General features: G+C 38.3%; 1 protein-coding gene across 2 annotated transcripts in view; it reads left to right on the top strand.

The window, feature by feature from the left end:
• The window catches only part of Mtmr7 (myotubularin related protein 7), a 98,029-nt gene that overhangs the window by 39,183 nt on the left and 46,326 nt on the right, over positions 1 to 12,520 (top strand). For both annotated transcript variants that reach the window (XM_074054739.1, XM_074054738.1), the window contains exon 4: positions 6,563 to 6,720. In XM_074054739.1, coding sequence (XP_073910840.1) covers positions 6,563 to 6,720 — 158 coding nt within the window. The remainder of the gene's footprint in view (positions 1 to 6,562; positions 6,721 to 12,520) is intronic.

Raw genomic sequence — 12,520 nt, 5'->3', positions numbered from 1 at the left:
GTGTGTGCTATTTCTGTCCCTGGTCTGGGGGTAATTTAGTATTAAGTAATTCATAATTGTAAACTAACAACAACAAAAAAACTCCCAACAGAACAAAACAAAAAACCTAAAGATATCAATGTAGAGAGATAAACAAAAAACACAATCAAACAGGAAACAAAATAAACAAACAAAAACATTCCAGGTTCAAGAACAGTAGAATTTCAGTCTTTACATTCTGTTGTTACTCCTCCACCATCCAGTTCTGGTGTTGGTATTTAAGCCGAAGGTCTGTTGTAGTCTTGCCAGATGGTTGGATAGTTGGTTTTTTTTTTTTCCTTCTTTTTTTTCAGAAGCAGCTGCTTGATCAGCAACTCCTTAAGTGAGTTGTGGCAGTTTTAAGTTTGCATTCTGTCCTCAGGTTCCAGAGATCAGCTCTGTAGCCTGCCAACTGTCCTGGTTTGGAGTTGGGTTTTCACTGTGCTAGTTTACTGGGGGCTTGTTTCTTTGCCTTGCCCCCTTTCTCTGGGGCAAGGTCATTGATCCATCAGCTGGCCCCCTGGTGGTTTGCTGATTATCTTTTACTTTGCAGTGTTGTTTGACTTTGGATGTTGCTCACTGGCTCAGGAGATGAGCTTTGTAGACTGCTACCTGCCCTATTTCAGGCAGCAGCTTATTACCTGCCCACTGTCAGCCCTTCTGCCTTTCCAGCCTTTGTTTGCTGAAAGTCTGCCTGGAGATCAGCTCCTTGCTTCTCCCCTTCTCTGGTGCGCTTACAGCACCCTGCTCTCTTCCACTATGTGCTAATTTTCAGTTCATTGTTTAAGTTTCTTTTGTGTGGGGGGAGGTGTCAGTCTGCCCAGGAGGTATGCTGGTTTATCCCTGCGGTAGCTGGGGGAATACTGCACGATGCTTGGCTCTCATCTGTTTGGTTTGTCGAATGTCTCCCAAGCATAATTGGAGCTGGTGTCTGGTGGTGGCGGGATCCCTCCTGTTTTCTCAGTGTAATGTGGCGTGGAGAAGGTTTCTATGGCTAGGGGTTCAGGGTGTCGAAGTTTTGATTCTCCTTGCTGCTTTATTTCTGCCAAGTGTGACTCCAGCATCTCACCAAGTTTTTGATTCACGTAGGTCACGCTGTCTGCTTCTGCGCCCTAGTCGCTATCTTGGATCCTCATCTTTCAATTTGTAAAGTAATTTTGATTTTAATAGTAGCATCCTCTTTTTTCTCAGTTAGTCTATAAGGAGAGGCAGTTCCCTCAATATTTTTTTCCTCAAATATTCTGTTTTTATCACCTTTTCCCTGATACCTGAGAAAGAAACTGGCTTATTTTTCCTTGTTCCCTAACATTTTGTGTTACCCATATATATGGTTCCTTGGGTAAGAGAAGGAAGGAGTGGAGGTTGCGTGCTGGTATTGTCTTATTTACAGGCTTAGTGATTCCAACTTGAGAGATTCCACTTGATGACTTCCATTTTTTCTGGGAAACAGGAAGTGAGAGTGATGGTGATGGTGAGAACATTAGTGTTGGATCTCGATTGTAGTGACACATGCTTCTTCCCTTGGTTAAGGAGACCATGATGAGTAATAGTGCCAAAATAAAGGATGTCAAGGGCTGAATAGCTCATGTCTACAATCCCAGTCATTTGGGAGGCAGAGGATTTTGGTTCAAGGCCAGCCCTGGCAAAAAGTTACCAAGATCCTGTGTCAACAAACAAGCCATGCATGATGGTGCACAACCTTAATAATCCCAGTTACGCAGGAAGTGTAGGTAGGAAGATTGTGATCTGGGCTGGTCTGGGCAACGTAGCAAGACCCTATCTTAAATATACTGAATAAAAAAAGTGACTGTGTGGTTCAAATGATAGAGTACTTGTCTAGCAATCACAAGGCCCTAAGTTCAAATCCCAGTTGATCAATCAATCAGTCAATCAGTGAAGAAATAAGTAAGTCAAAGCATGCATTTCTTTGCTTGGGTTGAGTGTACTTTTGACTGAAGCACCAATTAGGTTTTCCTAGAAAGCTTCATTCTTAATTATTTTCATGTAGCATGTCATGTAATATTTTAGAAATTGTCATTTTTCTTTCTGAATAGAGAGAAAAACATTAAAGTCTGCCTTGTTAAGTTTATGATATGACTTAAGTAAATAATATATGTGAAGTAAGTACTAAGATGATTTCCATATAACTTTATCTAAAAAAAAGTTTTTAATTAATGGCATCCTTTTAGTTTTCTCCCCCAGGTCACAGTCATGGTGAATATTTGCGTTTCATGGAAAGAGGTCTGAGGCCACCCTAGCAAGGGCCCCATAGAATGAGGCTTTCAATGCTTGTGCTGTTGACACCTGCTGATCACTAGGGCCAATGGTGTTTTATTGGCTGCGATGGCTCAGACTTTGTAATGTGAGAAGCCAGTCGAAAATTTAACATGTTTGTCTTAAAGAGTAGGTGAACCAGGTGAGGGGTAGGACCTTTCTAGATGAAGCAAATATTTTTCTCTGAATTCAGATTCTGTAAAGATTTCTTTGAAGTAAAAAGCTGCTGCACAGCAAAGGAAACAGTTATCAGAGTGAGAGATTACCTATGCATTGGGAGAGTATTTGTGAGTTATATTTTTATAAGGAACTAATAAATAAGATTTATAATAAGGAACTCAACTCTATAGGAAGAAAACACATGGTCCAATTAAGAATTGGGCAAGGCACCTAAATAGACATTTTTCAAAAGAAGAGTGAATACAAATGAATAACAGATATATGAGAAAATGTTCAACATCACTAAGTGATGAAAATTAAAACCACATTGAGATATCTCCTCACACCTGTTAGAATGGCTAATATGAAAAAATTAAAGATAATTCTTTCATGTAAAAAATATATGGAGAAAAGAGAACACTGGTACAGTCTTGGAGAGAATGTAAATTAGTACAGCAATTATAGAAAAGAGTATTCCTTAAACAATAGTTGCTCAAAAAATTAACTACATATTATCCAGCTATACCAGTTCTGAATATTTACCCTTAAGATTTGAAATCAATATGTTGAAGAGATGTCTACAATGCAGCATTATCCATAGTAGCCTAGTTATGGTTGCTGAATGGATAAGGAAAATGTATATATGTATATACACAGTGGAATAATATTCAGCTTTTGAAAAAGGCAGAAGTTCTGTCATGGGCAACATTGTGGATGGAATTTAGAGAATATCATGCTAAGTAAAATATGCCAAACACAGAATGACCAATACCACATATTCTCACTTATGTTTGGATTATAAAACAATTGAATTCATAGAAGCAGAGAAAAGAATGGTAGTTATCAAAGGCTAGGAATGGACAGAATAGGGAGATGATCGTCAAAACGACACAAAGTGTCAGTTTAAGCCTGATTTGTTTTTGTTTGTTTTTAGATCTGTTTCACAGCATGGTGACTATAGCTAATAATTGAGTACTGTACATTTTGATGTTACTAAAACAGTACATTTCAAATGTTCTAGTCACAAAAAATTAGTTATTTCAGGTGATGGATATGTTACTTAGCTTGATTTAATCATTCTTCATTGTATTTAAAAATCTTGTATCATATTGTGTCTCATAAATATACACAACTATAATTTGTCAATATATAACTTCTTTCAAAAATCTGTAACCAAAAAAAATCCTTAAATGTAGCTCTAGATTTTCTTTTTTATGATTTTTATTAGGATATATTCATTATACAGGGAGGGATTCACAGTGACAATTCCAATTAGACTTATATTGTACATTGGTTACATCACCCCCATCACCTCTCCCCTTTAACCCCATCCCTGCCCCACTTAAAGCAATTGCAAGAGGTTTCTTAGTTCTATTTCATATAGGTGTATGAAATCCATCAACCATATTCCCTTCCTTCATCCTCCCCCTGCCACTAATACCTTCCCACACATTGTACCTATTTTATAGCCCTTTCGTTATTATTTAAGTTGATGTTCAAAGGGGTTTCTCAGTGTATCTCCACTGTGGGTATACTTTATATCTAATATCCACTACCTTCATATCTCATGTTGTTGGAATTGGGAGTGTGAGGAGCAGAAAATTATGAAATGGGATGTATTCAGTAGGATTTACATCTCTGCTAACGGTGCTTTTGAATTTCTCAGAGTACACAGTCTCAGAGCTCCTTCTGGTCTGGCCTTGGGATAATAAACTTGCCCACATTGACAAAACTGAGATTTAACCAAAAAATGGGGGCCCTCCTGCCTTCACCTAGAATTTTACTTAAATTGAGCCTAAGGATAAGCTGATCATCCTTTTCCTTAAAAATATCAGAAGGAAAAAATTTCCTTATTTTAATGTCAACTCATTCTAATGTCTCCCAACTCAAGAGTGACCTTCCTAATGTCTGTTATGAAAATTTCTTGCTTTAGTTTCTGTGCGGTTTCATTGCCTCTTCCTAGTGGAAACAGGCATCAGCCACACAGAGAGTTGTCAGCAGTCATGGATTGTTATTATTCTTCCACCTCTAAACCTATTTGTAAATATTTAACAAAAGAAACTTAACTTCCATTATTCCTTGTGTTTATCAGCTCTTCTCTCACTGAGGAAACGGAAGCTTTCTCAAGAGAAACTTCTGGCATCTTAAACAAATTGTATTTGTGGTTAACATTATGGTAGCAGAAGCCTGAGTCATGAAAATGGTACTTAGAGATGGAAAAGATGTGTCAGTGTTGAACCAGCTGTTCCCAGAACAGGATCTCATTTTTCTGTGCTGCCCCTCAATTATCTAAGATGACAAGCAACCCTTTGCTGAAAGCAGCTGCTCTGTATTTGTGTGTCGGTGCACCTGTATGTGGGCATGTTTTATTTGATCCAATAATCGGTGTTCTGAGTTTTGAGGTTTAGAAAGATGGCATTAAGAAAGATTTTCATAGGACATAATTTATCAAGTTGGGTCCCTTCTTATTACATGTGTGATTAAAAAAATCTGTTACTTAAAATACTCTTATCTTTCTTCAAAATATGACCCTTAGGTTTCTTCTTTCATGTGAATGAGTCATCTCAGTAGCAATCAAAACAAGTTTGAAGCTGAGTTTTGATCTTAGTCTGTCTGTGTATTACTCAGCCTTTTGCCGGCAGTGAGATCTTTTATGGAGCCTGCAAACATATGTGTAGGAGAATTAAATTTTCCACACTACTATCAGCAAGCTAAGGAATAAATGGGAGGACCTGGGGAAACTAAAAGGAGGTAAAAATCTATTGGAGAGAAATAGGAAAATTAGGAGGATGAAACAAGGAAAGTCAAGGAGGAACAGAGAAGAATCTGCCTTGTGCAGTCAGCATGTGCAGTCAGGGGGAGCCTGCACTCTGCAGCAATCGCCTCGTGGCAGTCTGGACTCCTCTTTTACCAGCTGTGTGATCCTGGGTGAGGGTGTGTTCCTACACTGCCTTTGCCTCACATTCCTCATCTGTTAAATGAGGATCAGCAACAAAGCCAGGACTTTATTATCAAAGAAGGGCTGCACTGTCCAAAATGGTTGCCATTGGCTCTTCAAGCACTTGAAATGTGGCTGTCTCTAAACTGAGAGGTGTAAAATGCACATGGAATTTCAAAGACAGCACAAAACAAAATGTGCAAAATATTAATACATTTCGTACTGTGCACATGTTGAAATGATAATATTTTGTATTTATTAGGTTAAATGATAGCATTACTAAAGTAATTTCACTCTCCCATTTTACTTTTTAAATGTGGCTATGAGGACATTTTAAATGTCGTACATGGCTTGCATTATATTTCTGCTGGGCAGTGCTGGTCTAACACTTCCCTTATATGGTAAGACCAGAGCAAGAAACCAAATCATAGATTTTGCTGGAAAGAAGGAAGCATTGAGGCTCTTGGGCTTGGCTTCACAAGCATAAAGGTGATGCATAGAGACAGAAATACCATGGCAAAATTGAAAGAAGACTTTCATGATGCATCCTGCAGCTTGTGATCCATGACTAGCTGCTGTGCCTTATGACTGGATGTTTTTATGAATCCTATAAATATCTTATGAGTAGCACAATTGTGAAATTTATGTAGTTGTTGAAAGTTCAAATGTTTTTAATGCAAGTGTAACATAATCCATAGCTTTTGCAACTGCTTAGTTACCGCATTTTTAATATTGCAAGCATCAGTCAAAATGTGGAAGTAGCCTTAGGGCTGTGTCTACCTCTGAAAAGCCGCCCCAAATCCATATTTGTCATATACATAAAAAAGATGTCTAATGCACACATATGTTCTTAACTATTTTTATGTTCCATATTTTATGTGGTTTGGAAGATATATCCGCTTTTAAGGAAACTAAAAAATAAAAAAGGCCCAAGAGAAGGTCCTATTTTCTTCAAGGAGAAGCTCTTGCGCAGTCAACTCCAGATGCCTCAAGGTCTTCTCATCATGGCTGGGAGGAGGCAGGGAGTGACCTTGTCTATAGTGACAGGGAGTGTGCCAGAGGTGGAAGACTGGGATGGTAAACCCAGCTGGGACAGAATGTTTTTGGGGAGATTTGATTCTGGCTTTGACTTAGCTTGATTTGGCTTATTCTGCTTTTTTTTTTTTTTTGCAGTGAAATATGAGGAGCTATACTGCTTTTCATTCAATCCCAAGCTGGATAAAGAAGAAAGAGAGCAAGGCTGGATGCTGATCAATCTTAGTGAAGAGTATAAGCGAATGGGCCTCCCCAACAATTATTGGCAGCTCAGCGATGTGAATAGAGACTACAGAGTGAGTGGATGCATGGAGTGAAATTAGTTTAGTATGACTTTTATCTGGTTTAGATTTTATAGCTCTTCATAGATAAAAGAATGAGGGTTTCCAAGTGTCTCTTAGTTATTGCTGACTTATTTTCTACCTGAAAGTGTGAAAAAGGGAAACAGCCCCTGTGCATTCCTCTTCTAAGGGTTGAAGAATTGGAAACACAGGGAGGCCTCATGGCCAAGCAGTTGGTGGGAGAACTGGCTGGGACCTCATTCTCCCATCACATCTTTTTATAGCATAGGGAGCGATTAGTAGGGAAGTCTGAGAGACTCTGATGACAGTTTGGCACCAGCTTCTCAATGTGCTCATTGGATTCTTGATTGGTACACAAGGTCACCAAGAGGTTCCCTAGAGAGATGTGGGGAAATGTGTCTGCATTTGCAGGAAGGAATACAGAAGAGGAGGGAAACAGGAGTGGCAAATTAAGTCCCTGTTCTTCCCAGTGATGGTCACATGTCAGTGTTGGCTTCCCTATGAATTCATGACTTCTTAAAATGTTTTAAGTAATAAAAGTAAACCTTCTAGAAAGATTTTTTTGTGGCTTTTTTTTTTCTTTTTCCTTTTGCAGTGCTGGGAATTGAATCCAGGGCCTTATGCTTGCTAGACAAGCACTTTGTTACTGAGCCACAGGCCCGGCCCACTCTTCAGTCTTTAAATTTTCCTTCATTTGTTCTTAATTGCATACTTTGGTAAGTTTTTTTCTTACCTAGGTAATGCTTGTGTTTACCTGCCATCCACGGTGACTGTTCTTTGAATTGGTCATTTACATTTTTGCTCTTTTTCCTGTAAAATTGTTTGTCGTTTTTTGTATTACATATTTGTAGAAGATTGTTTGGGGTACAGTGGATACTTATGATACTTCTTTGTAATTACATTCAAATTTAACAACTGCAGACTTACTTAATCATTACTTAAGCATCTGACTAATATAATCAGATTGGTTTATTTTAAAGCCAACCTTTGCATTGAATTTTTAGCCTTGAAATGAAAGGAAGGGAAATCCGAGTTTAATAAAGAAAATTGAAGGTCTTTTTGAGAAAAAAAAAAAACCCATGACACATCTTGGGCAAGGAAGAAAATGAAGCTGAGCCACATCTAGTGGAATAGTATTTTCTTGGAAATACAGGTTCTTTTTATGTTTTGATGAGATTTTCTTCTAGAATTAGCATCACAAACATGACTCATGTGTACTCACTTAAGTCTGTAAGTTGTAGACTGTATAACGTATGTTAATCAGCATTTGTTTTCACGAGTGACACATAGGAAAACAAAGGTAACCACTAACAATCTGTGTTGAGACAGAAAAGGAAAACCTAGGGGATTTTCTGAGTTTGTAAATATCATTGAAATAGAGAAAAGCTGATGGATGTACATTTCTTACCAATTTAGAAATAAAATAAATACTGTGGTCTTGAAGAAATCTCTAAGTAGAAGTCCACTGAAAGAGCTTCATCTTAATTCATTCCTGGTGGTTTTAACCTTATGGTTCAGAACATGTGTTTATTTCCCTCCTTTGTTTTATGAGTTATTTTACACTTTTCACAAATCCTTTGAGGTAGATAGGGCAGGTGGTATCATGTGATCGAGAAGAAACTATTGTGTATGGTAGAAATTACATCAGAGCTGGTGTATGAAAACTTGGGACCCAGGACCAGTTCTGCCATTTTCTATTTGTGTGGTCTTAGGCAGGCTAATTATTATTAGTAGTAGTATTATTGTCATCTATCATCATTATTGCCTCATTAATGACACTTGCTTATGGTAGTCTTAACTCTCTAAGCTTGGATTTCATTCTATACCTACTCTTGAAATTATCTTTATTTAAATAAAATAACTGGTATTAATTACTAACTTAAAATTTTAATTGAATTCTCTTTAAATAAAATTTTAAAATGTAATTCAAACCAGCCATTTTATTAAATCTTGTTTACTTCAGTTCCCTACGGCTATATTTTATGTATTATTTATTTATTTATAATCACTTTTTGTTGTTCATACCCTTCTTTTCCTCATTCATCATAAATTACTTGAAATAAATTTTAGGTCCTAAATGTTTAAGAAGAAAGTTTCTATACAGATATAGTTCAGTTCCTGACCAACAAACTCTTACCCCAAATTGCTCAGTTTAGTAATTGATCTATAAATACAGAGGTCTTGGGCTGCATCTCAGATGGATAGTACTCTGCAGAAATAAACAGGTTTGCAGGGATGGCATAACAGGTCAACAAAGACCCATTGTTCTGGGAGCTTGAAGTGGTCAAGGCCACAAAGTGTTTTTCTGTTCTGCCCCAGTGCCTAACAATAATGTCTGGTGTATAGTAAGTACTCAGGAAAGCTTGAATGAGTGACAGAATCATGGAAAAGATTCCTTTGGGCAAGACCATGCTGAGACATGTGGGTATTCCAGGCAGGTAATTTGTTTAGTGGAAGACAAAATTATTTCCTTATTCATAAGAAAGCCCAGAAGACTAACTTGCTAATCTATTTTCATTAATAAGTAAAGTAGAGTCAGAACAAATTCTGAAGAAAAGAAAAAAGAATCAGAAGAAAAGTTGGTTTTTTTTTTTTTTTTTCGTTCTTGTGAGCTTTTCTTACCCTCTGAATTCTCTGTTTTAATTTTAAAGACCAGATCAAGTCTGGAGGCATATTGAAGAGTTTTAAAACTTAGTGGCGTGAATCACGTTCTGTGGTGCAGATTATTCATTATCAGAATTCCGACTACAACTTTGTAAACTTGTTGCAGAAGTAACATCAGTCACTGCTAAGACTGTTGTTTCTTTTTTATTGTGATAAAAATACATAACTTAAATTTACCATTTTGAGTGTATAGTTTAGCAATGTTCAGTATATTCACACTGTTGTGCTGTTGAACACTAAAACTTCTTTCATCTTATAGTTTCATCAACTGAAGCCTTGTACCCATTGAACAGTTCCCTCCTTCCTCCTCCCCCAGCCTTTGGCAACCACCGTTCTACTTACTGTTTCTATGAATTTGACTATTTTAGATACCTCATATAAGTGGAATCATACAGTACTATCTCTTTGTGGCTGACATATTTTAAAGGATTTTCCTCCTTTTTAAGGCTGAATAATATTCCATTGTAAATAGACTACATTTTGTTTATCCATTTCTTAGGTGATAGACATTTGGGCTATTCTCTCTCTTTTTCTTTCATTCATATGTGCATACAATGTTTGGGTCATTTCTTCCCCCTTCTCCCTGCCCCCTCCCTTTTCCTCCACCCTCTCCCTCTCCCTCCCTACCCCCTTGCTACCAGGCAGAAACTATTTTGCCATTGTCTCTAATTTTGTTGTAGAGAGAGAATAAGCAATAATAGGAAGGACCAAGGGTTTTTGCTAGTTGAGATAAGGATAGCTGTACAGGGAGTTTACTCGCATTGCTTTCCTGTACATATGTGTTACATTCTAAATTAATTGTCAAACTAACCTTTTCTCTAGTTCCTGGTCCCCTTTTCCTATTGGCCTCTGTCACTTTAAAGTTTCTGCATTAGTTCCTTTGCACTGAGGACATCAAATGCTATCTTGGCTTTTTTTGGGGGGGGGGGGTTCTTGCCTATCCTCATGCCTCCCTTGTGTGCTCTCACCTCATCATGTGATCAAAGTTCAATCCCCTTGTTGTGTTTGCCCTTGATCTAATGTCTGCATATGAGGGAGAACATATGATTTTTGGTCTTTTGGCCTAGGCTAACCTCACTCAGAATGATGTTCTCCAATTCCATCCATTTACAGCGAATGATAACATTTCGTTCTTCTTCACGGCTGCATAAAATTCCATTGTATATAGATACCACATTTTCTTAATCCATTCGTCAGTGGTGGAGCATCTTGGCTGTTTCCATAACTTGGCTATTGTGAATAGTGCCGCAATAAACATGGGTGTGCAGGTGCCTCTGGAGTAACCTGTGTCACAGTCTTTTGGGTATATCCCCAAGAGTGGTATTGCTGGATCATATGGTAGATCAACGTTTAGCCTTTTAAGTAGCCTCCAAATTTTTTTCCAGAGTGGTTGTACTAGTTTATATTCCCACCAGCAGTGTAAGAGGGTTCCTTTTTCCCACATCCTCGCCAATACCTGTTGTTAGTGGTGTTGCTAATGATGGCTATTCTAACAGGGGTGAGGTGGAATCTTAGTGTGGTTTTAATTTGCATTTCCTTTATTGCTAGAGATGGTGAGCATTTTTTCATGTATTTTCTGGCCATTTGAATTTCTTCTTTTGAGAAAGTTCTGTTTAGTTCACTTGCCCATTTCTTTATTGGTTCATTAATTTTGGGAGAATTTAGTTTTTTAAGTTCCCTATGTATTCTGGTTATCAGTCCTTTGTCTTATGTGTAGCTGGCAAATATTTTCTCCCACTCTGTGGGTGTTCTCTTCAGTTTAGAGACCATTTCTTTTGTTGAGCAGAAGCTTTTTAGTTTTATGAAGTCCCATTTATCTATGCTATCTCTTAGTTGCTGTGCTGCTGGGGTTCCATTGAGAAAATTCTTACCTATACCCACTAATTCCAGAGTATTTCCTACTCTTTCCTGTACCAACTTTAGAGTTTGTGGTCTGATATTAAGATCCTTGATCCATTTTGAGTTAATCTTGGTATAGGGTGATATACATGGATCTAGTTTCAGTTTTTTGCAGACTGCTAACCAGTTTTCCCAGCAGTTTTTGTTGAAGAGGCTGCTTTTTCTCCATTGTATATTTTTAGCACCTTTGTCAAAGACAAGTTGGTTATAGTTGAGTGGCTTCATATCTGGGTCCTCTGTTCTGTTCCATAAGTATTTTTTTTAAGGTGGTTTAATTTCTTTGCACTCCCCTTGTAAGTGCTCATTAGAATGCCCTGCATTTAAGCTCTGTCTCATGGAGTTGTTTCCCCTAGAGCCAGTGCTCTGGGAAAGCAGGAATGAATGCTTGTGACTGGTGTTTTGTTCCTAGAGGGGAGTATATGCCAGCTGGCGCAAGCCTGACCTTTTTGACTGGGCTCAGGTTGTTGAGCTCTTGGCCCTTGTATATACCAACCTTGAAGGTCTGCAGGGGTAGAGCTCTGGTACTTCTAGAGGGTGAGAAGCTGTCTCTGTGCTCCCCAGCTAAGTAAAGATGATCGTGTGTGCACAGATTAACAGTGAGGTTCTTGAGTTAGGCTGAGAGTATCAAGGAGAGTGTGCTTTCTCTTGGTCTTGCTTTGGTGCACCTAGAGCCATGACCTGAGGCAAGCTGGGTATTTTTTGGTCTGGAATATCATTGTTGGACCTGGCAAGATCTCCAGAGTCTATCACTCATCTCTTGGTTTTCTGAAGCTATAGGTAATAAGTGTGATGGGAAATCTTGCCTCATTTCACCTAGTCATAAAAATTTGCAGTTCCTTAGTGTTGTTTTAAGGAAGTACTTATTTACTGAAAAACCTACCTATTTCCTCTTAAAAATGGTTATTTTAAGAAATGTCAGTCTGGTGCAATGACTGATGTCTCTTGAACCTCAGGCAAGCAGGCATGGTCTGTGTGGTAATCCTCACACTGGCTGACTTAAGGCAGATTCAGACACTAGGCTGGCATGGGGAAGAAAGTCCATGGTCTTGCAGCATCCTTCCAGCACTCTGGCTCCAAGTGGGTTGGGTCCCTGCTCAACTGGATTTTCTTCCAGAGTCTAGAGCCTGTGTAAAGCTCTTTGTTTTGTTTTTGTTTCTTCACAGCACTGGGGTTTGAACCAAGGGCTTCACGCTTGCTGGACAGGTGCTCTTACCGTTTGAGCCTCTCTATT

The sequence above is a fragment of the Castor canadensis genome, chromosome 14, assembly GCF_047511655.1.
Source record: "Castor canadensis chromosome 14, mCasCan1.hap1v2, whole genome shotgun sequence".
NCBI classification, from domain to species: Eukaryota; Metazoa; Chordata; class Mammalia; order Rodentia; family Castoridae; genus Castor; species Castor canadensis.
The sequence above is the reverse complement of the archived record's forward strand: the minus strand, read 5'-3'. Positions and strand labels throughout refer to the sequence as shown.